At 40.0% G+C, this 25692-nt stretch overlaps 1 protein-coding gene across 4 annotated transcripts; it reads right to left on the bottom strand.

The window, feature by feature from the left end:
• Positions 1-121: 121 nt before the first annotated feature.
• LOC129868331 (protein FAM114A2-like) lies at positions 122-22665 on the bottom strand. 4 transcript variants are annotated; one of them, XM_055942219.1, is made up of 15 exons: positions 22554-22663; positions 18710-18763; positions 17796-18078; positions 16954-17053; positions 16664-16765; positions 16386-16489; positions 16150-16284; positions 15891-16046; positions 15149-15272; positions 11279-11364; positions 10968-11066; positions 10737-10876; positions 10487-10559; positions 4288-4341; positions 122-884 (listed from the first exon to the last, which is right to left on the bottom strand). In XM_055942219.1, the coding sequence occupies exons 3-15, from the start codon at positions 17997-17999 to the stop codon at positions 783-785; spliced, it is 1479 nt and encodes a 492-aa protein (XP_055798194.1). In that variant the 5' UTR covers positions 18000-18078; positions 18710-18763; positions 22554-22663; the 3' UTR covers positions 122-782. The 4 variants fall into 4 exon arrangements, with proteins under 4 accessions (XP_055798194.1, XP_055798193.1, XP_055798192.1 ...); XM_055942218.1 differs by lacking the exon at positions 18710-18763 and having other exon boundaries at positions 22554-22665; XM_055942217.1 differs by lacking the exon at positions 18710-18763 and having other exon boundaries at positions 17796-18101; positions 22554-22664.
• Positions 22666-25692: the final 3027 nt, after the last annotated feature.

Below are 25692 nucleotides of genomic sequence, written 5' to 3'. Positions count from 1 at the left end.
AATTGGTTTGTAAAAGTTTTTACAAATGAAATGCTTTCTAAATTGTGTCACATTTTCTCAAATCTTCAACTGGTTGGATCATTCAATGTCACACAATAATCGATGCAAAGCTTTAATAGGATGTTGTTTAAGACATTATCTTTATTTGAAAAGCGTAAAATACCTGACCGTAAAATAGCCCCAAAAGTCCAAGGAAAACCTGATACAGTTCCAAGACACAGATGACCACAATCACTTTTCCTACTAAGATACAATTACAATAGTTGTCATCATTCAATGACTAATTTTCTGGTTATACAATTACACCTGAAGATAAACAGGGAGGCATGTGTGCCAAAGCGATATCACATTAATTTGCAATACAGACACCTGAAGTACTTGGGGTTATCCTGAAGTCCTGGTGTTATGAATAATGCATTGAATCATGGTAATTGTGAAACAGAGACATGGAAAAGTCTATATTCAGAATTTCTCAATGTCAGTACATAAGCACAGTATTTGTATGAGAAATGCAAACATCAATGTCATTCAAACATGTCAGCTCTAGACTCCTCAAATAGTGTACATTGGTATATCTACTGTGCTATACAACAACAGCACTACAATACTCCACGACGAGTAAACACTGTTTGTCAAAGGTACATTTCTTCCGAGGCGTGGCACTTTAGATAGGCTTCAAAATAAATATAATATAAAGCTGAGGAAGTATTTTTAAAACCGCAATGACATGTCAATGCTTTTTGTCAGGGTCCCTTGTTCACACAGCTGGCAGAAAGATGTGGTCACTGTTGGTTAGAGTCAGCACTACTTTGAATGTGGGACACCTCTAATACAGGCATGAGGAGCTGGAAGGAATCCTGGATGTACGATGCACTGTTTGAAGCCTAAAGAAGATGAGATACATACAGTACATACAGTGGGGCAAAAAAATTATTTAGTCAGCCACCAATTGTGCAAGTTCTCCCACTTAAAAAGATGAGAGGCCTGTAATTTTCATCATAGGTACACTTCAACTATGACAGACAAAATGAGAGAAAAAAATCCAGAAAATCACATTGTAGGATTTTTTATGAATTTATTTGCAAATTATGGTGGAAAATAAGTATTTGGTCAATAACAAAAGTTTATCTCAATACTTTGTTATATACCCTTTGTTGGCAATGACAGAGGTCAAACGTTTTCTGTAAGTCTTCACAAGGTTTTCACACACTGTTGTTGGTATTTTGGCCCATTCCTCCATGCAGATCTCCTCTAGAGCAGTGATGTTTTGGGGCTGTTGCTGGGCAACACGGACTTTCAACTCCCTCCAAAGATTTTCTATGGGTTGGAGATCTGGAGACTGGCTAGCCCACTCCAGGACCTTGAAATGCTTCTTACGAAGCCACTCCTTCGTTGCCCGGGCGGTGTGTTTGGGATCATTGTCATGCTGAAAGACCCAGCCACGTTTCATCTTCAATGCCCTTGCTGATGGAAGGAGGTTTTCACTCAAAATCTCACGATACATGGCCCCATTCATTCTTTCCTTTACACGGATCAGTCTTCCTGGTCCCTTTGCAGAAAAACAGCCCCAAAGCATGATGTTTCCACCCCCATGCTTCACAATAGGTATGGTGTTCTTTGGATGCAACTTAGCATTCTTTGTCCTCCAAACACGACGAGTTGAGTTTTTACCAAAAAGTTCTATTTTGGTTTCATCTGACCATATGACATTCTCCCAATCTTCTTCTGGATCATCCAAATGCTCTCTAGCAAACTTCAGACGGGCCTGGAAATGTACTGGCTTAAGCAGGGGGACACGTCTGGCACTGCAGGATTTGAGTCCCTGGCGGCGTAGTGTGTTACTGATGGTAGGCTTTGTTACTTTGGTCCCAGCTCTCTGCAGGTCATTCACTAGGTCCCCCCGTGTGGTTCTGGGATTTTTGCTCACCGTTCTTGTGATCATTTTGACCCCACGGGGTGAGATCTTGCGTGGAGCCCCAGATCGAGGGAGATTATCAGTGGTCTTGTATGTCTTCCATTTCCTAATAATTGCTCCCACAGTTGATTTCTTCAAACCAAGCTGCTTACCTATTGCAGATTCAGTCTTCCCAGCCTGGTGCAGGTCTACAATTTTGTTTCTGGTGTCCTTTGACAGCTCTTTGGTCTTGGCCATAGTGGAGTTTGGAGTGTGACTGTTTGAGGTTGTGGACAGGTGTCTTTTATACTGATAACAAGTTCAAACAGGTGCCATTAATACAGGTAACGAGTGGAGGACAGAGGAGCCTCTTAAAGAAGAAGTTACAGGTCTGTGAGAGCCAGAAATCTTGCTTGTTTGTAGGTGACCAAATACTTATTTTCCACCATAATTTGCAAATAAATTCATAAAAAATCCTACAATGTGATTTTCAGGATTTTTTTTCTCATTTTGTCTGTCATAGTTGAAATGTACCTATGATGAAAATTACAGGCCTCTCTCATCTTTTTAAGTGGGAGAACTTGCACAATTGGTGGCTGACTAAATACTTTTTTGCCCCACTGTAGATACATTTGAAGTCAGAAGTTTACATACACTTAGGTTGGAGTCATTAAAACTCGTTTTTCAACCACTCCACACATTTCTTGTTAACAAACCATAGTTTTGGTTAGGACATCTACTTTGTGCATGACACAAATAATTTTTCCAACAATTGTTTACAGACAGATTATTTCACTTATAATTCACTGTATCACAATTCCAGTGGGTCAGAAGTTTACATACACTAAGTTGACTTGCTTTAAACAGCTTGAAAAATTCCTGAAAATTATGTCATGGCTTTAGAAGCTTTTGATAGGCCAATTGACATCATTTGAGTCAATTGGAGATGTTCCTGTAGATATATTTCAAGGCCTACCTTAAAACTCAGTGCCTCTTTGCTAAACATCATGGGAAAATCAAATAAAATCAGCCAAGACCTCAGAGGAATTATTGTAGACCTCCACAAGTCTGGTTCATCCTTGGAAGCAATTTCCAAATGCCTGAAGGTACAACATTCATCTGTACAAACAATTGTACGCAAGTATAAACACCATGGGACCACGCAGCCGTCATACCGCTCAGGAAGGAGACGCATTCTTTCTCCTAGAGATGAATGTACTTTGGTGCGAAAAGTGCAAATCAATCCCACAACAACAGCAAAGGACCTTGTGAAGATGCTGGAGGAAACAGGTACAAAAGTATCTATATCCACAGTAAAACGAGTCCTATATCGACATAACCTGAAAGGCCGCTCAGCAAGGAAGAAGCCACTGCTCCAAAACCGCCATAAAAAGCCAGACTACGGTTTGCAACTGCACATGGGGACAAAGATCGTACTTTTTGGAGAAATGTCCTCTGGTCTGATGAAACAAAAATAGAACTGTTTGGCCATAATGACCACCGTTATGTTTGGAGGAAAAAGGGGGAAGCTTGCAAGCTGAAGAACACCATCCCAACCGTGAAGAACGGGGGTGGTAGCATCATGTTGTTGGGGTGCTTTGCTGCAGGAGGGACTGGTGCACTTCACAAAATAGATGCATCATGAGGTAGGAAAATTATGTGGATATATTGAAGCAACATCTCAAGACATCAGTCAGGAAGTTAAAGCCTGGTCGCAAATGGGTCTTCCAAATGGACAATGACCCCAAGCATACTTCCAAAGTTGTGGCAAAATGGCTTAAGGACAACAAAGTCAAGGTATTGGAGTGGCCATCACAAAGCCCTGACCTCAATCCTATAGAAAATGTGTGTGCAGAACTAAAAAAGCGTGTGCGAGCAAGGAGGCCTACAAACCTGACTCAGTTACACCAGCTCTGTCAGAAGGAATGGGCCAAAGTTCCCCCAACTTATGGTGGGAAGCTTGTGGAAGGTTACCCAAAACGTTTGACCCAAGTTAAACAATTTTAAAGGCAATGCTGCCAAATACTAATTGAGTGTATGTAACCTTCTGACCCACTGGGAATGTGATGAAAGAAATAAAAGCTGAAATAAATCATTCTCTCTACTATTATTCTGACATTTCACATTCTTAAAATAGAGTGCTGATTCTAACTGACCTGATTCTAACTGGCATGGAATTTTTACTAGGATTAAATGTCAGGAATTGTGAAAAACTGAGTTTAAATGTATTTGGTTAAGGTGTATGTAAACTTCTGACTTCAACTGTTCATAAACGATGCACCACATTTGTAAATCTCTCACACACACAAACACACATTGTTATGATTCAGCTTTCAGACAGAATGAAGAGGATGTGATATGCAGCAATGTACGATAATGAATTCGATACGAACCTCCAAAAATACTCCCGTTATGAGTGGATTGAGGACATCTCCCTTTTCATTTGACTGAAAAACAAAATGTTTTAGTCTTAATAGTCAGTGAACAAGGAATCTTATACACCTATTAAAGGGATACTTAGGGATTTTGGCAATATAGCCCTTTATTTACTTCCCCAGAGTCAGCTGAACTCAATCACGGATACCATTTTTATGTCTCTGCATCCAGTATGAAGGAAGTTAGAGGTAGTTTTGCGAGCCAATGCTAACTAGTGTTAGCACAATGACTGAACGTCTATGGTATCTACTAGCATGCTTGAAAAAGAAAAGGAGAGCTCGGATGCAATCATTTTATAATTAATTTTTCGACAGACAAGCTGTCTTCATCAGTGTATAATGACAAACACTGCGGTTCACTAATTTATATACTTTGAAAGAACACACACAGGTGTCTGTAATCATGGCCAAGTGTTGCTTGATTTTATTGGTTGATTTACAGATATAAATAGAACATATAAAAAAACTACTAGCTTGCTAGCAGTTACCATAGACTTCTATTCATTGCATTAACGCTAGTTAGAGATAGATCGAAAAGTGCTGGGGGGTAGTGGATAGTCCAACTCAATATGTCATAAAACAATAAATTGCACTCCCCTTCCCAAATTTACAAATATTTTCACATGACCCTCCCCCCTCATAGAATTATCTCAAAATAATGTTTACGGCCACAAATAACAATAACTCGACTTAGACATTTCAGCATGCAGTCAATGCCACGCAGGGCTACGGGCCAGGAGGATGAGTGTTCGTCAACCATCACAGAAGAGCTCACTCTCCCTGCCTGTTTCATTACACTACAATCAGAGCCTGGTGCAGAAAATGATCAGCTAGGGGGAAATCAGATTTTTTTATGCCATTTATAATTATACAGTGCCTTCAGAAAGTATTCAGACCCCTTGACTTTTTACACATTTTGTTACGTTACAGCCTTATTCTAAAATGTATTAAATATTTTTTAAATTCTCAGCAATCTACACACAATACCCCAGAAATTTTTGTAAATGTATTAAACATTAAAAACAGAAATACCTTATTTACATAAGTATTCAGACCCTTTGCTATGAGACTCAAAATTGATCCCAGCTGCATCCTGTTTCCATTGATCATCCTTGAGATGTTTCTACAACTTGATTGGAGTCCACCTGTGGTAAATTCAATTGATCGAACATGATTTGGAAAGGCACAGACCTGTCAATATTAGGTCCCACAGTTGAGAGTGCATGTCAGAGCAAAAACAAAGGTCGAAGGAATTGGCCGTAGAGCTCCAAGACAGATTGTGTCGAGGTACAGATCTGGGGAAGGGTACAAAAAAATGTCTGCAGCATTGAAATTCCCCAAGAACACAGTGGCCTCCATCAATCTAAAATAGAAGAAGTTTGGAACAACCAAGTGTCTTCCTAGAGCTGACCAACCGGCCAAACTGAGCAACCAAGGGAGAAGGGCCTTGGTCAGGGAGGTGACCAAGAACCCAATGGTCACTCAGAGAGCTCTAAAGTTACTCTGTGGAGATGGGAGAACCTTGCAGAAGGACAACCATATCTGCAGCACTCCACCACCAGGCCTTTATGGTAGAGTGGCCAGACAGAAGCCACTCCTCAGTAAGAGGCACATGACGCCTGCTTGGAGTTTGCCAAAAGGCACCTAAAGACTCTTTGGCCTGAATGCCAAGCGTCACGTCTGGAGGAAACCTGGCACCATCCCTACGGTGAAGCATGGTGGTGACAGCATCATGCTGTGGGGATGTTTTTCTGCAGCAGGGACAGGGAGATTAGTCAGGATCGAGGCAAAGATGAACGGAGTAAAGTACAGAGAGATCCTTGATGAAAACCTGCTCCAGAGAGCTCAAGACCAAAGACTGAGGCGAAGGTTCATCTTCGAACAGAACAACGACCCTAAGAACACAGCCAAGACAACGCAGGAGTGGCTTCGGGACAGGTCTCTGTATGTCCTTGAGTGACCCAGCCTGAGACCGGACTTAAACCTAATCAAATATCTCTGGAGAGACCTGAAAATAGTTGTGCCGCGACGCTCCCCATCCAACCTGACAGAGCTTGAGAGGACCTGCAGAGAAGAATGGGAGAAACTCTCCAAATACAGGTGTGACAAGCTTGTAGCGTCATACCCAAGAAGACTCGAGACTGTAATTGCTGCCAAAGGTGCTTCAACAAAGTACTGAGTAAAGGGTCTGAATACTTATGTAAATGTGATATGAGTTTTTTTATTAATAATAAATTAGCAAACATTTTGAAAAACCTGTTTTTGCTTTATCATTATGGAGTATTGTCTGTAGATTGATGAGGGGAAAAAACTATTTAGTCAATTTTAGAATAAGAATGTAACAAAATGTGAAAAAAGTCAAGGGGTCTGAAAACTTTCCAAATGCACTGTATAAAATATTTGAAACTTATTTTCCACAAACAGGTTTCTGTGCCAATGCACTACACAACCAATAAACAAAGCATACAGACTTTGGGCACTTCAAAATCATGGTTTGTGTTTTCAACACCAAAATAAATAGACTGTCAATCACAACAAAGAGAAAATACATCCCTCACTACCCAGCAGGCTTACCCATTATGAAGACATCTCAGAATGTCATTAAACCTTTTGGTGTTTTGTAACAGATGTCTCTTTCCGTTCATCAATTGGCCGCTGCACAGTTTGGATTGATTCATTGATCGACTTATTTGTCAGTTAAAATAGTACATATATACAAAAATATTGTTTGGGCAATAAAGTCTGGGACTTATTTCCATTGTGGTCATTTTTTTAACATAAATACATACAATACCAGTCAAAACTTTGGACACACCTACTCATTCCAGGGTTTTTCTTTATTTTTACTATTTTCTACATTGTAGAATAATAGTGAAGACATCAAAACTATGAAATAACACATATGGAATCATGTAGTAACCAAAAGAAGGTGTTAAACAAATCAAAATATATTTTATATTTGAGATTCTTCAAAGAAGACACATTTAGCCTTGATGACAGCTTTGCACAGTCTTGGCATTCTCTCAACCAGCTTCATGAGGTAGTCACCTGGAATGCATTTCAATTAATAGGTGTGCCTTGTTAAAAGTGTGGAATTTCTTTCCTTCTTAATTCTTTTGAGCCAATCAGTTGTGTTGTGACAAGGTAGGGGTGGTATACAGGAGATATCCCTATTTGGTAAAAGACCAAGTCCATTTTATGGCAAGAACAGCTCAAATAAGCAAAGATAAATGACAGTCCATCATTACTTCAAGACATGAAGGTCAGTCAATTTGGAAAATCTCAAGAACTTTGAAAGTTTCTTCAAGTGCAGTCGCAAAAACCATCAAGTGTTATGATGAATCTGGCTTTCATGGGGACCGCCACAGGAAAGGAAGACCCAGAGTTACCTCTGCTGCAGAGGATAAGTTCATTAGAGTTACCAGCCTCAGATTTCAGCCCAAATAAATGCTTCAAAGAGTTAAAGTAACAGACACATCTCAACATCAACTGTTCAGGGTAGACTGTGTGAATCAGGCCTTCATGGTCGAATTTCTGCAAAGAAACCACTACTAAAGGACACCAATAATAAGAAGAGACTTGCTTGGGCCAAGAAACACGAGCAATGGACATTAGACCGGTGGAAATAAGTCCTTTGGTCTGATGAGTCCAAATTTGACATTTTTGGTTCCAACCAGCTTTTCTTTGTGAGACGCAGAGCAGGTAATGGATGATCTCCGCATGTGTGGTTCCAACCGTGAAGCATGGAGGAGGAGGTGTGATGGTGCTTAGATTAGTATGATATGCACAGCCAGAACAGGACTGGCCACCCCTCGGAGCCTGATTCCTTTCTAGGTTTCTTACTAGGTTCCTGCCTTTCTAGGGAGTTTTTCCTAGCCACCTTGCTTCTACATCTGCATTGCTTGCTGTTTGGAGTTTTAGGCTGGGTTTCTGTATTGCACTTTGTGACATCGATTGATGTAAACAGGGCTTTATAAATAAATTTGATTGATGTTACATTTGGTATGGTTACATTAGAAAAAAGGTTACTTAAGGCAAAAACAAAAGTACGGTGGTGGTCAGGGTGGATGGGTGTGAGTATAATATGAACATCTTGCAACCCAAAGGTTGCGAGTTCAAATCTCATCACGGACAACTTTAGCATTTTAGCTAATTAGCAACTTTTCAACTACATACTACTTTGAGCTACTTTTCAACTACTTAGCAGGTTAGCTAACCCTCCCCTTAACCTAACTCCTAAACTTAATCCTAACCTTAACCCTCAGCCTAGCCAACGTTAGCCAGCTAGCTAATGTTAGCCACCAAGCCACCTAGCTAGAATTTGTAACATACTGTACGTTTAGCAAATTTGTAACATATAATACACATTGTAATTCGTAATATATCAAACAAAATGGGTGACGACATCCACAAATTAATACATACCATATCATACTAAATGGAGTGTGAATAATTTGTAATTATCTGAGACCCCGTTGTGTGTGGTCAACTAGATGATCATTTCAGCATGATTTTGATTGGGACAGCGACATCGCACTGCTTTGAGACAAGCGAATCATCTTGATACATTTATCAGTGTAAGATTTTTGTTTTCACTGAATCACCGTTTGGATATTGGTTAAGCTACAATTAGTCTGGGAAAATGTTAGCTAAATTGCTGTGAGTGCTGCTCATGATCATCTTGTCTAGTTGGCTCATTTATTAGAAAATGTTGCCATGTTATGTAGTTTAACAAGTGGATTATTTTGCTAGCAGTCGCTTAGTAGCCTAGGCCTACTCCCGGCCAAAAACCTGTGACTTCTCATCCCTAATTGTTCCTGAAAATTGCTCTGAATAAGAGTGTATACTAAATTACTAAAATGTAAATGTAAAAATTATGTCTGATAATCAATCAATGTGATTTTATTTCACTGAATTTCCATCTGTACAGGCTATTTGGAGGCGGTATAGCTCATCTATCTATTAGTTTGCTCATCTTGGGGCGGCAGGTAACCTAGTGGTTAGAGCGTTGGACTAGTAACCGAAAGGTTGCAAGACTGAATCCCCAAGCTGACAAGGTAAAAATCTGTCGTTCTGCCCCTGAACAAGGCAGTTAATCCACTGTTCCTAGACCGTCATTGAAAATAAGAATTTGTTCTTAACTGACTTGCCTAGTTAAATAAAAAATTAATCTATCACTGATCAGAAACATTTTCTGTGACAAGTTGTGTGGGAAAGATATTATTTGTTTTTTATTCTGTTATATTCTTACTATAGTATACACTGAGTATACCTAACATTAGGAACACCTTCCTAATATTGAGTTGTCTCCCCCCTCCGCCTTTTTCCCTAAGAACAGCCTCAATTCGTTGGGGCATGGGCTCTACAAGGTGTCAAAAGCGTTCCACAGGGAGGCTGGCCCATGTTAACTCCAATGCTTCCCACAAGTTGGCTGGATGTCCTTTGGTTGCAGTTCTTGACACAAACCGTTGCGCCTGGCACCTACTACTGTTCAAAGGCACTTAAATATTTTGTCTTTCCCATTCCCCCTCTGAATGGCACACATACACAATCCACATCTCAATTGTCTCAAGGCCCCCCCATATACACGGACTGAAGTGGATTTAACAAGTGACAACAATAAGGAATCATAGCCTTCACCTGATCAGTCTATGTAATGGAAAGAGCAGGTGTTCTTAATGTTTTTTATACTCAGTGTATATGTTTGTTGACTGTAATCGGGTAGGTTTGTCTTGTCTGTTTAATCAACAAAATAACAAATTATTGACTTCATTTGGATGGCGCAGTCATGGCTTCACAGACCCGTACCATAGGCCTAATTAAACTCAAAATACGCTATTAAAATAGACACCTACCCACCACAACTACCACTTGTCCCCGGCATGCCGGCATAAAAGGCGTATGCATAAGAGAGTCATATAAACATCGCCCTATCTGTTTTGTTTACAGGCAAAATACCTTAAATCCTATGCGAAAGCAGTATTTGTGAAACTCAAAAGACAGTTTATACATTTTCATAGTGATGAAAAGTTGTTGTGCAAGACCATGAATACTAACATCTGAAGCTGAGTTCTGTGAATGTGGCTTCCAAGAGTGTAAGCTTAGTGACAGGCTAAATATACATTGTGATATAGTTTGTATAGAATCACTATCTTACCCCTATTGTAGTTAAACAGGAGGTGAACTTCTTGGAAAGTAGTGATATCTCTTTACACAAAACAATTGTTATTCTGTAAGGGGAGAACAAAATGTTGAGTTAGAGCACAATCACATTCTGGAATATGACAACAATAAGGGTATCAATACACACATGTTATGTCTGAAGGTTAGGGATGTGTGAACCAGAGCTATATCTATGACTAGTAATATAACACTCTGTAGATGGCTGATGGTGTGTAGGAACTTACTGCGAGAGGATTTTGGCCTGCTCCAAAGTGGTGACCTTCTGGCTGGTACAGAGTAGGATCATCTCGGCCACTTTGTGGAACTGCTCTATGGATCTGGCTGTTAGCTCAGCCAGGCTTTTGATGGCTGACGAGTGGACATTCTGAGAGGAATCAACAACACTCACATCAGTAGTTACAACAGAAAGAAGCTCCATTCCAATAGTCACGATGTCAGATAATAATTTTCCATACCTCAACAGTATAGGTTTTTGCCACTTCCTCTTCATTCCTTTCTTCTTCCTTTATGGGTTTGGTCATTTGGGCAATCTGGTCACATGCATTCTTACTCACCTGATGAGTGTTTGCAGAGAAAAAATAGGTTTGAGATTAGTGATCTACCATGCCGAAAAAGCAAAGTCGAGTAGTGCTCAGTCCTTTCAAAACGCAATCCTGCCAAAACTCGGAAGATGGCAACAAACACTGCTATATTATTGTACTGCTAGCATGAGACCGTAAGATCACTGGCTTGAAATTCAATCAAAACAGAAATGTATTGTGCCAACCTTGCCAAGTTTGTCAGCTGTTGTGGGTATGTGTAGTCCATCAAGGGCCTCTGTTAATTCCCTCAGAAACTCAGCGCCATCTTCCTCTGAAAATAAATATGAATAAACAAAATGTATTGCTTTTGCTCATTGTATTTATCACAAAAACATACTGCCATCTTTGCCTAAAACAAGATAACAATTCTGATGTTTATCAGTTGAATTATCACCCAAAGAAGAAAAAAAATCATAGATCAAAAGTATTTTGTTTCTGTTGTGAGTACAGTGGCGACCCATCATTCTGGGCAGGTAGGGCAGAGACCCACCTGTTTTGAGCCCTACCTGTTTAGCAAAATATATACACTACTAGTCAAACGTTTGGACACATCTACTCATTCAAGGGTTTTTCTTTATTTTTACTATTTTCTAAACTGTGAAGCATTTATTTGGGCTGCAATCTAATGAACTTGTCCTCTGCAGCAGAGGTAACTCTGGGTCTTCCTTTCCTGTGGCGGTCCTCATGAAAGCCAGTTTCATCATAGTACTTGATGGTTTCTGCGAGTGCACTTGCTTTCAATGTTCTTGAAATGTTCCGGATTGACTGACCTTCCTGTCTTAAAGTAATGATGGATTGTCGTTTCTCTTTGCTAATTTGAGCTGTTCTTTCCATAATATGGACTTAGTCTTTTACTAAATAGGGCTATCTCCTGTATACCACCCCTACTGTCACATTCTGACCCTAGTTCTTTTGTTATTTCTTTGTTTTAGTGTGGTCAGGGCGTGAGTTGGGTGGGTTATCTATGTGCGTTTTTCTATGTTGGTTTTTTCGTTTGGCCTGGTATGATTCTCAATCAGAGGCAGGTGTCGTTAGTTGTCTCTGATTGAGAATCATACTTAGGTAGCCTTTTTCCACCTGGGTTGTGTGGGTGGTTATTTTCCGCGTCAGTGTTTGTTCCACACGGAACTGTTTCGGTTTGTATTTCACGTATCGTTTATTGTTTTGTTTCTGTGTTCGTTCGTTATTAAAGAAAATGAATTGGTCCTCCTCTCTTTCTCCCAACGAAGATTGTTACACCTACCTTGTCACAACACAACTGATTCAAATGTATTAAGGAAATAAATTCCACAAATTAACTTTTAACAAGGCTCAGCTGTTAATTGAAATGCATTCCAGGTGACTACCTCATGAAGCTGGTTGAGAATGCCAAGAGTGTGCAAAGCTATCATCAAGGCAAAGGGTGGCTGCTTTGAAGAATCTCAAATAAAACGTATATTTTGATTTGTTTAACACTTTTTTGGTTACTACATTATTCCATATGTGTTATTTCATAGTTTTGATGTCTTCACTATTATTCTACAATGTAGAAAATAGTCAAAATAAAGAAAAACCCTGGAATGAGTAGGTGTGTCCAAACTTTTGACTGGTACTGTATATTGCCTGTTTTGCATGCTATTTTGGCATTCATTCGTGTTACATATCAGTTTTCAAACAAAGTAAACAACTATAATAATTGAGTTAATAAAGCCACATACTCTCTTTCTTGAGTAAGGCAGCTCCAAAAGCAGGTGTTTCAGACTAACTCATTGCTTTCAGTGGTGGAGGGGCAGCCAGCGAAAGCACAGAGCGAAGGCATTGGTAATGTTCTCTAGTTGCACTGTGATTGGCTTAGTGTTTGGTGACTCATGGGGACACTGCAGAATCTACAGGGAGAGCTTGGCAGTTCAAGCCCCCTTGGGTGCTGCCATAGATGTACAATAGAGGTTCCCTTCCAAGAAGGCTCAAGGTCATTGGCCACAGATAAAATGACTTCAAATCACATTATATCCACCATAGCTTTGATTGGACTGATCATGTTAACATCATACCTTCAAAATCTTAGCTAGCTAGCTAGATAAGCAGTCATCATGAATCATGTAGACAATCTACTGACAAATCCTTTTCAATTTATGTCATGTGAAGAGAAATTATAGATAAAACGTATCGGTGCTCATTGGCCATAAACATTACACAACAAGTCGGAAATCGCAAATTCAACAATGAGTAGTTTTGAAGAAATCAGTGGCTAACTGCAAGCGTTGCAAAGCAATCACTATTTTGTTTCCCCTGCCTGCTATTTGGTGGAGAGAGTGTGTGGTCCAAGTCTGTGTTTAAGGATTTAAAACATCTGTCTGAAAGGGTCTCTTTTCCGAGCTTAAAAGGATAAATATTCACGCGCAACACCATGTCCCAGAAAAGGTTGAATACATTGGCTATACACTCAATCCAGCATAACTTCTGCCGCGTTCAAAACAACTGGGAACTTGGAAATTTCAGACTCCCGAGCGTTCAAGACAACTGGGAACTTTGAAAAAAACAAGCTCTGACTGATAAAAATACATTTATAATGGTCATCCTACTTGGAATTCCAAGTCGGACACTCGGCCCTCTTTCTAGAGCTCCAACCTAAAGATCACTGGTGTCATGATTTGTTCTAGTTTTTTTCCCTGAGTTCCCAGTTGTCTTGAAAGCACCATAAATCCAGAGAATGCCAGACTTTGATGGCAAAGTTTGCCCAGAAGAAGGACAGCTCGCTCGCTCATTAATGTCTTTATCGAAATTACGGCTTGCCTCTTATCAGCTCATCGTTCCCTTATGCCATAGTTTGTACATCTCAACTGTTATATTGCTTATATAGGTATATCTCATTAGTATCTTATTCATCATTTTCAGGCAATGTTGAAATTATGCAATTATGTTGTGGTCTGTAGTCATGTTTGCCAGTGACAGTTTCTTCCCATTCAAATATATATTTATTTTCAACAAAAAGTTCAGTAATAGACCCATGTAATTCCAGTTGATATTGCGAGGGTTGTTTTGTTTGCGCAATGCGCTCTCTGTGCGTTGGTATAGTGGTAAGTGGATACTCGTGATTGTATTTTGCTTCCTTTTTAGACCACACATATCTTTATGTACATATTCTTTATCCCTTTACACTTGTGTGTATAAGGTAGTAGTTGTGGAATTGTTAGGTTAGATTACTTGTTGGTTATTACTGCATTGTCGGAACTAGAAGCACAAGCATTTCGCTACACTCGCATTAACATCTGCTAATCATGTGTATGTGACAAATAAAATTTGATTTGATTTGATTTTGACATAGGCCTAATAAAATACATCAAATGTTAGGCTTACCGTGTTGCTCTCTCTCTCTCTGTGTGGTGACTTAAAGAAGACTAGAGTTAAGGCCTGAACATCTTGCTGAATTTATCTAAACTAACATCTGAATTTCTGTCTGTGTCCATTTCGAAACTGCAGAATGAAGGCCTACCTCGTTTGCTTGCACTTGCTTATACTTAGAGCTAAGTGTTAATAATAGAAGAACAAACATTATGAATTTACTGAACATACATTGGATAATGTTTGTGTATGGTTCAAAAGTAAAAACAAATTTGTTATTATTGAAGGAAAATGCGGTTCTTAATTGAGTTACACAAATCCACAAAGAGTCAGTGGAAACCATATTTATTTAAGCAAGTCAGCCATATCAGCTATGGTTTATAAAAAGACAGTAAATGAGGATGATGGAACTGTTTTCCCGCCAGACTCCACTGAAAGCCAGGTGTAGCGGTGGTATGGATTCACTCTATGGTGCTGAAAGGAAAGCTCTGCTGTTGTGACAGCTTTATGTAGCCCCTAACAGTTTGTGGGCACTGTTTGTCACTATTATAGTGCTGTTTAATGTATTGTTTAATGTTGTGTAGTGACTTTGTTGGCATGCATCTAAAAAAAAATTGGTTGAGTTTGCCCCAGCAAGATTTACTTGCTAAAATTGTCAGTTTGAGTACTAAAAGACTGTAAATGTAACATTGTGATAATAGACTTTATGTGACTGTTCTGTGACGGTAGGCTACCTTTCTTTTCTTCCACCTCCTCGTCGTCAAACTCTACCAGAGAGAAGGGTTCCTTGATGAGCTTCAGGTCCTCTTTGAGTTGGGCCAGCTCCTCTCCAGACAGAGTGGTTAGAACAGACTTCACCTACACCACACAACATACAACTGATTCAGTCATAAATAACATCTACTAAAACGGGTAGGCAACTAGATTCAGCCCGTGGGCTGATTTTTGTCGGCCCGAATGGTCGGGGGGCCGGAAAATAATATACTAATTGGTACACTGAAAATTGACTACAACTAGGCCCAAAAAGAGATTATATTTAAAAACTAACAATAATTTCATTCCTTGAGACAGACACAATGAGACATGATCACATATGTATATTTTTACTTTATTTGTGGGAATACTTGGGAACAGATTTCCTAAATTAAACTCATTTTTAGCTGAATTCTTGGTGATTTTAGTCTTTTTTTTATCTACCCTCTCAAAGAAAATCACTTGCCTGCCGGCCGCCTGTTGCTAGCCCCTGTACTAAAAGGAGCCAGGAGGATTTTAAAGTGCCATGGACCTGTTTTTATATTTCAAGAGGTTGCAATCGCTGTAGGTTCTCCATTTACAAGTGAGCAAAAATACAGCTAACAAGATGTTGAATTCATTTCAACGGAAGGCTGTGTGCTGTGATCAATCAATAATGTTTAGAGAGGCTGTTTACTTGTTTCTTTGTACAAGGTACAAAATGTGGAACTTGCTCAGTATTACCTTTGACTCACTCTCCCTGGAGAGAATCTCCAGAGCTTCCAAGTGGGCTAGGCCCTGGAATTCATCGAACAGCATTCCGTAATGGGCCTTCTTTTCCGTGTCTGAGGAAACCTCGGCTGTTTGATGCTCCTCACGCTCCTTGGCCTCCCGTAAGACCTTCAGCAAAAGCAAAAACCTTATTCAATCTTGGTCAGAAAGCTTTCAAACGCAAATAAAGTGTAAGCACAACACTGGAGGTGGCTTCTCTACATCCATTCACCTGAGAAAGAGTGTTAGTCTTGATCATCAGACCCTTTGTTTTCTTGAAACCTGGATCCCCCTCTGCTATGACATCCATGGTCTTCTTGCCTATGAACTCCAAGGCATCCAAACCCCCCGTTAGGACTGTTTTCCCCTGGAATATAGATATTTAAGTCAGTAACCAAGTCACTTTTGCCCATAAACAACATATTATAAGAGATATCGTCAAAAGATCAGAGAAGCATTGTTTCTTACAGTGCTTTGAACAACACTGCTGAGGGTTGAGAACATTCCCATGGCGCTTCCCATGGCTGATGCTCCATCTCCTTCCCCTTTATCAGTCTCATTACTGGGTTCACCTAGAAGTAATATACATGTCAGACATCAACCTAATGTGCAGTTACAACAGTGAAGCACTCTACATCTCCACAACAAACGCATCCTAAATATACTAAGGCTTATCACGGCTGATGCTAAATCCAGAGTGATGACGCGTGTTGATAATGTTGATGACCAACGTGTGCTATCATTACCTTCTTGTTTGTCCTCCTCTCTAATTGGTGCAGACAGCTCTGTGGAGCTGGGGATTCCCAGTGAAGTCTCTGCCTTCTCAATAGCCTGGGTGATCCCTTGGCCTCAGAATGAAAAGAAAGGAATAAATGTATTTTTAGATCTTTGAAAGTTTACCTATGCTGACTGAAAGAGCAGACATATTGTTTAACATGACACCATAATGATAAAACAAACTGACTAATACTCAGACAGAGACAAACCCAAAACTCTGACATTAAAATATGTACATCCATTTTTTGGATCTCCTCACCTACAGTGGCCACAGTGGCCGAGGCCGTTGACATGATGGACTTTCCCCAGCTCCCCCAGTAGCCCCATCCTCCCCGGGCTACTGTCAACTCACTGGGTGCCTGGAGGAGAGCGAGAGATGGAAAAAGAAAATGTTTGTACCAGACTCTACCGTTTCTAGCCTATACGGCTATAATAAAACCTAAACCATATCCAGACCTTAAAAGGGACAATCAGCAGTTGCTACATCAGTTTTTTTAGATATACACTATCATTCAAAAGTTTGGGGTCACTTTGTTTCTGGCCATTTTGAGCCTGTAATTGAACCCACAAATGATCAATTAGCCTTTTAAAATGATAAACTTGGATTAGCTAACACTACGTGCCATTGGAACACAGGAGTGATGGTTGCTGATAATGGGCCTCTGTACGGCTATGTAGATATTCCATTAATAATCAGTCGTTTCCAGCAACAATAGTCATTTACAACATTAACATTGTCTACACTGTATTTCTGACCAATTTGAGGTTATTTTAATGGACAAAAAATTTGCATTTCTTTCAAAAACAAGGACATTTCTAAGTGACCCCACACTTTTGAACGGTAGTAAATATTAACAAACACTATATAGCCTCAAAACATGGTTAAAACTATAATTTTGATATCATGGATGGTCCGTCCCTGCATCCATAGCTCTGTCTATGAATTTGAGAGTAAAAATTTCTCCAGACCCATCCCTCAGCTTTTTACCAAAACAGTGGCGGGAGCACGCTTTGTTATTCTTTCAACTGCTGATTGGTCTTTTAAGGTTAGAAGTTAAGCTTATTGAATCTTTCACCCAGCTGTATCAAATCATGTCTTACCATGGCAGGCTCTTCTTCTACTTTGGGTTTCTCCTCCTGAGTCTCCTGGACTTCAACTGGAGGTTTTGGCTCTGGTCTTTTCCTGGTCTTCCTTTCCTTCCTGGTCGGGGCGACATCTGTGGAGTTATCTGTGCTGTCTCCAGGTGGTATCTGTGGAGAGCTGTCTGGTGTCTGTTGAGCACTGTCTGTTAATGTCACAGGCATGGGTTGCTGCAGTGGGGCCTCTGTCTCTGCGAATGGCTCTGCGAACTCAGAACTCCCAGCAGTGTCACCTGGGGCTTCGCTGTCCGACATATTAACACATACCTGTTGTTATTTGATGAAAATAAAATAAGAACTTCATGTGCAATGTACAATGGCAACTAAAAACAGGTTTAAAAAGGACATTCTTTCCAATCATTAAGCTGGAGGTAGAGGTCTCGTGCAATATTGACAAGGCATAAGCTTTTCTTGCAGATTTAGTCTACCTAGCTAGCTAGATTAGCTAAATGACAGATTAGGGACTGATACTCAGAAACTAAGATAACAGTTGTCTGAGCCAAACGTAAGATGGCAAGGTAGGCAGTGTTACATAAAACACATTCAAGTGGAAGTAATTATACATTCCCTGGAGGAATATTACTTGTATTTTTTTTTTTTTACATTTTCTGACAAGCGAGCACTTAGATGTGGTAATTTTCACGTTCTCATAAATGCATAGAATGTTTGGTAATTACTATAGTAAGGCATTTGTGAAAATTATATAGCAATATAGAGTGGGAAAGCAGCCGTGCGTTTTGACAATTAATAGACACTGCCGTATATAAAACCTAATAAAATTAAAAACATTTGTCCTGTCCAGGACCAGAGTCCACGCAGACCGGTGCTGCATAGCCAATCAGAGTTTTAAAAAAAATATTTATTTTTTATTTCACCTTTATTTAACCAGGTAGGCCAGTTGACAACAAGTTCTCATTTACAACTGCGACCTGGCCAAGATAAAGCAAAGCAGTGCGACACAAACACAGAATTACACATAGGATAAACAAACGTACAGTCAATAACACAATAGAAAAGTCTACATACAGGTGTGCAAATGTAGTAAGATTAGGGAGGTAAGGCAATAAATAGGCCATAGTGGTGAAATAATTACAATTTAGCAATTAAACACTGGCGTGATAGATGTGCAGAAGATGAATGTGCAAGTAGAGATAGTGAGGTACAAAGGAGCAAAAAATAAATAACAATATGGGAATGAGATAGTTGGGTGGGCTATTTACAGATGGGCTATGTATAGGTGCAGTGATCTGTGAGCTGCTCTGACAGCTGATGATGTTTAAAGTTAGTGAGGGAGATATAAGACTCCAGCTTCAGTGATTTTTGCAATTCGTTCAAGTCATTGGCAGCAGAGAACTGGAAGGAAAGGCGGCCAAAGGAGGAGTTGGCTTTGGAGATGACCAGTGAAATATACCTGCTGGAGCGCGTGCTACGAGTGGGTGCTGCTATGGTGACCAGTGAGCTGAGATAAGGCGGGGCTTTACCTAGCAAAGACTTATAGATGACCTGGAGACAGTGGGTTTGGCGACGAATATGAAGCAAGGGCAGCCAACGAGAGCGTACAGGTCGCAGTGGTGGGTAGTATATGGGGCTTTGGTGACTAAACGGATGGCAATGTGATAGACTACATCCAATTTGCTGAGTAGAGTGTTGGAGGCTATTTTGTAAATGACATCGCCGAAGTCAAGGATCGGTAGGATAGTCAGTTTTATGAGGATATGTTTGGCAGCATGAGTGAAGGATGCTTTGTTGCGAAATAGGAAGCCGATTCTAGATTTAATTTTGGCTTGCAGATGCTTAATGTGAGTCTGGAAGGAGAGCTTACCGTCCAGAGTAGTGATGCTAGACGGGCGGGCGGCAATCGGTTGAAGAGCATGCATTAGTTTTACTTGCATTTAAGAGCAGTTGGAGGCCACGGAAGGAGTGTTGTATGGCATTGAAGCTCGTCTGGAGGTTTGTTAACACAGTGTCCAAAGAAGAGCCAGAAGTATACCGAATGGTGTCGTCTGTGTAGAGGTGGATCAGAGAATCACCAGCAGCAAGAGCGACATCATTGATGTATACAGAGAAAAGAGTCGGCCCGAGAATTGAACCCCGTGGCACCCCCAGAGACTGCCAGAGGTCCGGACAACAGGCCCTCCGATTTGACACACTGAACTCTATCTGAGAAGTAGTTGGTGAATCAGACGAGGCAGTCATTTAAGAAACCAAGGCTGTTGAGTCTGCCGATAAGAATGCGGTGATTGACATAGTCGAAAGCCTTGGCCAGGTCGATGAAGACGGCTGAACAGTATTGTCTTTTAACGATGGCGGTTATGATATCGTTTAGGACCTTGAGCGTGGCTACAGTTGGCCTATATGCAAAAAAGCAATTTGCCACACGGGCCTGCCATCATTCACTTTGAACTGGACTGTGTGTTTACAGGCAGTAGCAACAGAGAGCATTAGAACACTTTCGCCAAAAGTGACAAAATACACCTGAACAAATTTTTTAAATATGTAGAATGAACAAAAATATAAATGCAACACTTAAAGTGTTGGTCCCATGTTCTATGACCTGAAATAAAAGATCCCAGAAATGTTTAAAGCTTATTTCTCTCAACAACAAAAAAAACTTATTTCTCTCAAATGTTGTGCACATATTTGTTTACATCCCTGTTAGTTAGCATATGTCCTTTGCCAAAATAATCAATCAACCTGACAGGAGTGACATATCAATAAACTGATTAAACTGCATGGTCATTACACAAGTGCACCTTGTGCTGGGGACAATAAAAAGCCACTCTTAAATGTTCAGTTTTGTCACACAACACAATGCCACAGATGTCTCAAGTTTTGAGGAACGAGCAATTGGTATGCTGCCTGCAGGAATGTCAAGCTGTTGCCAGAAAATGTAATGTTCATTTGTCTACCATATGCCGCCTCCAACATCGTTTTAGAGAATTTGTCAGCATGTCAAACCGGCCTCACAACTACAAACAACCCAGCCCAGGACCTCCATATCCGGCTTCTTCCCCTGCGGAATCATCTGAGCCCAGCCACCCGGATAGCTGATGAAACTGTGGGTTTGCACAACCAAAGAATTTCTGCACAAACTGTCAGAAACCATCTCAGCGAAGCTCATCTGCATGCTCGTCGTCTTCACCAGGGTCTTGACCTGACCGCAGTTCGGCGTCGTAACTGACTTCAGTGGGAAAATGCTCACCTTCGATGGCCACTGGCACGCTGGAGAAGTGTGATCTTCACGAATGAATCCCAGTTTCAACTGTACCAGGCAGATGGCAATTTGAATGCACAAAGATACAGTGACAAGATCCTCAGGCCCATTGCCGTGCCATTCATCTGCCTCCATCACCTCATGTTTCAGCATGATAGTCGCAAGGATCTGTACACAATTCCTGGAATCTGAAAATGTCCCAATTCCTCCCTAGCCTGCATACTCACCAGACATGTCACCCATTGACAATGTTTGGGATGCTCTGGATCGACCAGTACGATAGCATGTTCCAAATTCCACCAATATCCAGCAATTTTGCACAGCCATTGAAGAGGAGTGGGACAACATTCCACAAGCCACATTTAAAAGCCTGATCAACTCTATGCCAAGGAGATCTAGCGCTACATGAGGCAAATGGTGGTCACCAGATACTGACTGGTTTTCTGATCCACGCCTTTACCTTTTTTTTAAGGTACCTGTGACCAACAGATGCCTATCCGTATTACCAGTCATGTGAAATCAATAGATTAGGGCCTAATGTATTTATTTCAGTTGTCTAATTTCCAGATATGAACTATAATTAAGTAAAATCTTAGAAATGATTGCATGTTGCATTTATATTTTTGTTCGGTGTAAATACCACGGGAGTCCTCTTACATTTGGGAACATCACAGTCCAAACAACCATTAAAAGGAAGGCTCTTTCCCTCAGTTGCCCATGCACATCAAAAACAACAAGATCAACAACTAACGCTAGCAGAGCAAGATTAGCTAAAAATATAATGAGGGTTTATCCCTCTCAAACTTTTTCAGCTAGTTGGCCGTCAAAAGTGCACTGATAACCGATGGGGGATAATTACCCGCTTGTCCCGTTGTCAAGGAAGTGAGTTTGTGTTTATACAGGACCTTCCGCCCCCACCTACAGTCAATCAATCATGTCAATAAAGAGCTATATGGTGCCCTCCGCGTTGTTACAACATTTTGGAGGCGCAAAGCGATGCGGTATGGAGTGCAATTTGGCCTCTGCGAGGCTTCGCAATCGCGTCACACCCTCCATCCAGAGCCCTTACAAAAAAAGATGGCAGTTTTGAATCTGCAATAAAAGTAGTTGTTGACTGTGGTATTTTGGACACAGTAATTGCAGAATAACTGCAAAGTACTACAGTTGAACTGCAGTTATACTTCAATGTAACTGCAGTTGCACTGAAAAGTACAGATAGGCAGGTAGCCTAGTGGTTAGCACATTGGGCCAGTAACCGAAAGGTTGTTAGATCGAATCCCCGACCTGACAAGGTAAAAATCTGTACCTCTTGCCCCATCGTTGTAAATAAGAATGTGTTCTTAATTAGCTAAAACGCTGTCAGTTCCACTCTAGACACTGCACTTTATTCTAGCTTGTTTTTAATCCAATATTGCTATAATTTCTTCTAGAAAGGTGACAGATAAAAGTCTACGAAATAAGTTACATTGTTTAAATAAAGGCTACAAACTATTGACGTTACAAACCTAGCAATTGTATCCCAAAAGTCATAATCTTGATTTTATTCTTTATCTTGCAAGGGCTTTTGCGACTAGCCACGTCACACGATGATTTGTTTGGGTTGAGAGTTTCCTCTACTGCTAGGCGCGTGGATTTCCTGTACAAAATATTACACACCGCCACCTGCTGAGCTGGAGGGAAAAAAACATTCGCCAGTTGGTTTCATGAGTTTATTAGGGCCAAAATCAAATTACCAAAGATAGCGCCTAGATAACTAGAGATAACAACTTGCAAGAGAATGAACATTGTAAATGTCAATCAGCATACTGTACTTTGAACTTCTATGTTGGTCTATCTATGCAGATTCTGACCACCATACATACAGTGCCTTCAGAAAGTATTTACTGACCTTGAGTGCTAGGGTGACCACATGTCCGGGACAGTCCCGTATTTTGGCCCTTAGAGACATAGGCCAATATCATAGGCAACCAATTTTTATCAAAATCCTTTCGAGCTAAATTCCAGCTAAACTTGGAGACGACAGTTAGGTGTAACTACTTACAAAATGTGTGCTTCTGATGAAGAGCTACAAAAGTAGCCTAAGTAAATGGCCGTATTAGACTAAATGCATATTCCCATGAAAATTATTGCGATGAAATGATTGGCATACGATGCTGCCAACATGTTGTATTCATGTAGGCCACACTGTCCCGCGAATGTCCCACAAAATCATTCTGTTGGGTATTTTAAATGTGGTCACCCTACCCTTGACCTTTTCCACATTTGTGTTACATGGATTAAAATGGATTCAAAATATAGTTTTTGTCAGTGGCCTACACACAATACCCCATAATGTCGAAGTGAAAATATGTTTTCAAAATTTGTACAAATGAATTAAATATGAAAAGCTAAAATGTCTTGAGTCAATAAGTATTCAACCCCTTTGTCATGGCAAGCCTAAATAAGTTCAGGAGTGAACATTTGCTTAACACGTCACATAATAAGATGCATGGACTCTGTGCAATAATAGTGTTTAACATGATTTTTGAATGACTACTTCATCTCTGTACCCCACACATACAATTATCTGTAAGGTCCCTCAGTATAGCAGTGAATTTCAAACACAGATTCAACCCCAAAGACCAGGAAGGTTTTCCAATGCCTCTCAAAGAAGGGCACCTATTGGTAGATGGGTAAAAAAATATATATATATATCCCTTTGAGCATGTTGAAGTTACTATATACACTTTGGATGGTGTATCAATGCACCCAGTCACTACAAAGATACAAAGGTACAGGCATCCTTCCTATCAGAGAGGAAGGAAACCGCTCAGGAATTTCACCAATTGAGACTTTAAAATAGTTACAGAGTTTAATTCCTGTGATAGTAGAGAAATGTGGATGGATCAACAATATTGTAGTTACTCCACAATACTAACATAAATGACAGACTGGGAAAAAAAGGACCCCTATACAGAATACAAATATTCAAACATGTTTGCAACAAGGCACTAAAGTAATACTGCAAAAAATGTGGCATATGTGAAAATAAATTGTTATATGTGGGGCAAATCCAATACAACACATTACTGAGTACCACTCTCCATATTTTCAAGCATATGGTGGCTTCATCATGTTATGAGTATGCTTGTAATCATTAAGGACTTCAGGATAAAAAGGGAACGGAATGGAGCTAAGCACAGGCAAAATCCTAGAGGATAACCTGTTTCAGTGTGCTTTCCACCAGACACTAGGATATTAATTCACCTTTCAGCAGGACATTAACCTAAAACACAAGGCCAAATCTACACTGAAGTTGCTTACCAAGAAGACAATGAATTTTCCTGAGTGGTTACAGTTTTGATTAAAATCTGCTTGATAATCAATGGCAATACTTAAAAATGGTTGTATCTATGATCAACAACCATTTTGATCTTGAATAACTTTTTAAAGAATAATTGGCAAATATAGTACAATCCAGGTGTGCAAAGCTCTTAGAGACTTAGCCAGAAAGACTCACAGCTGTAATTACTGCCAAAGGTGATTCTAACATTTATTGTGTGAATACTTATGTAAATGCATATTTATGTATTTCATTTTCAATAAATGTGCAAACATTTCTAAAAACATGTTTTCACTTTGTCATTATAGGTTATTGTGTGTAGCTGGGTAAGATATTTTTTTTTAATCAATTTTGAATTCAGGCTGTAGCTCAACAAAATGTGGAATAAGTCAAGGGGTATGAATACGGTTTTTAAAAATCTCCATATACAAACTTATACATATGAACAACAACTTACAGACGCACATAAACAATGACTACATCTCATCTGTCCAGACCCACATGCTCACACCCCCATCCTTAGTAAGTACATTATTGTTTGCCACTTGGCCATAATTGTATACATTTGTTTTTCTCGGTCGCCCATGCGATTTTTCCATTGTGTTAGTGATTGCGGATTGATTGAGTTCCATGTTTTTAGTACACGTTTTTTTCAAGTTGAGTGATGAGAAGAGAATCGTCCAGCCCATTGGGTATCTCACTACACCTCCATATGCCATGTCTTGAAATATGCAGAGAGACAGATTAAAAGTACATTTACATTGTAATATTCTGACAGGCAACTTTCTAGCTCCACCCACAACTTCCGGACTTTCTAGCATTCCCAGAAAGCATGGATTATTGAGTCATTATTATTTTGACACTTAAGGTATAACTCTGCCATTGTGTTGTAGAATTTTTGGCTTTTGTCTCTTGTATAATAAATTCTATACATTAGTTTATACTGGATTAAGCGTACATTTTTATTAACTGTAATTTCATTAGTTAAGCTTCAACTTCTCCTCCATATTGTGCCAACATCAGTTCTTTTGAAGTCTTGGTTCCAATAGTTTATATATTTTTATATCATATCTATCAAGGCACAAGGCAAGACCCAGATGTAAACACGGGAGTCTTACAATGTTTAATAATCCAAAGGGGTAGGCAAGAGAATGGTCGTGGACAGGGAAAAAGGTCAAAACCAGATCAGAGTCCAGGAGGTACAGAGTGCCAGACAGGCTCATGGTCAAGGCAGGCAGACTGGTCAGGCAGGTGGGTACAGAGTCCAGAAACAAGCAAGGGTCAAAACCAGGAGGACTAGAAAAAGGAGAATAGCAAAAGGA

This window comes from Salvelinus fontinalis, chromosome 13 (genome assembly GCF_029448725.1).
Source record: "Salvelinus fontinalis isolate EN_2023a chromosome 13, ASM2944872v1, whole genome shotgun sequence".
NCBI lineage: Eukaryota > Metazoa > Chordata > Actinopteri > Salmoniformes > Salmonidae > Salvelinus > Salvelinus fontinalis.
This window is presented reverse-complemented; position numbering and strand designations above follow the sequence as displayed.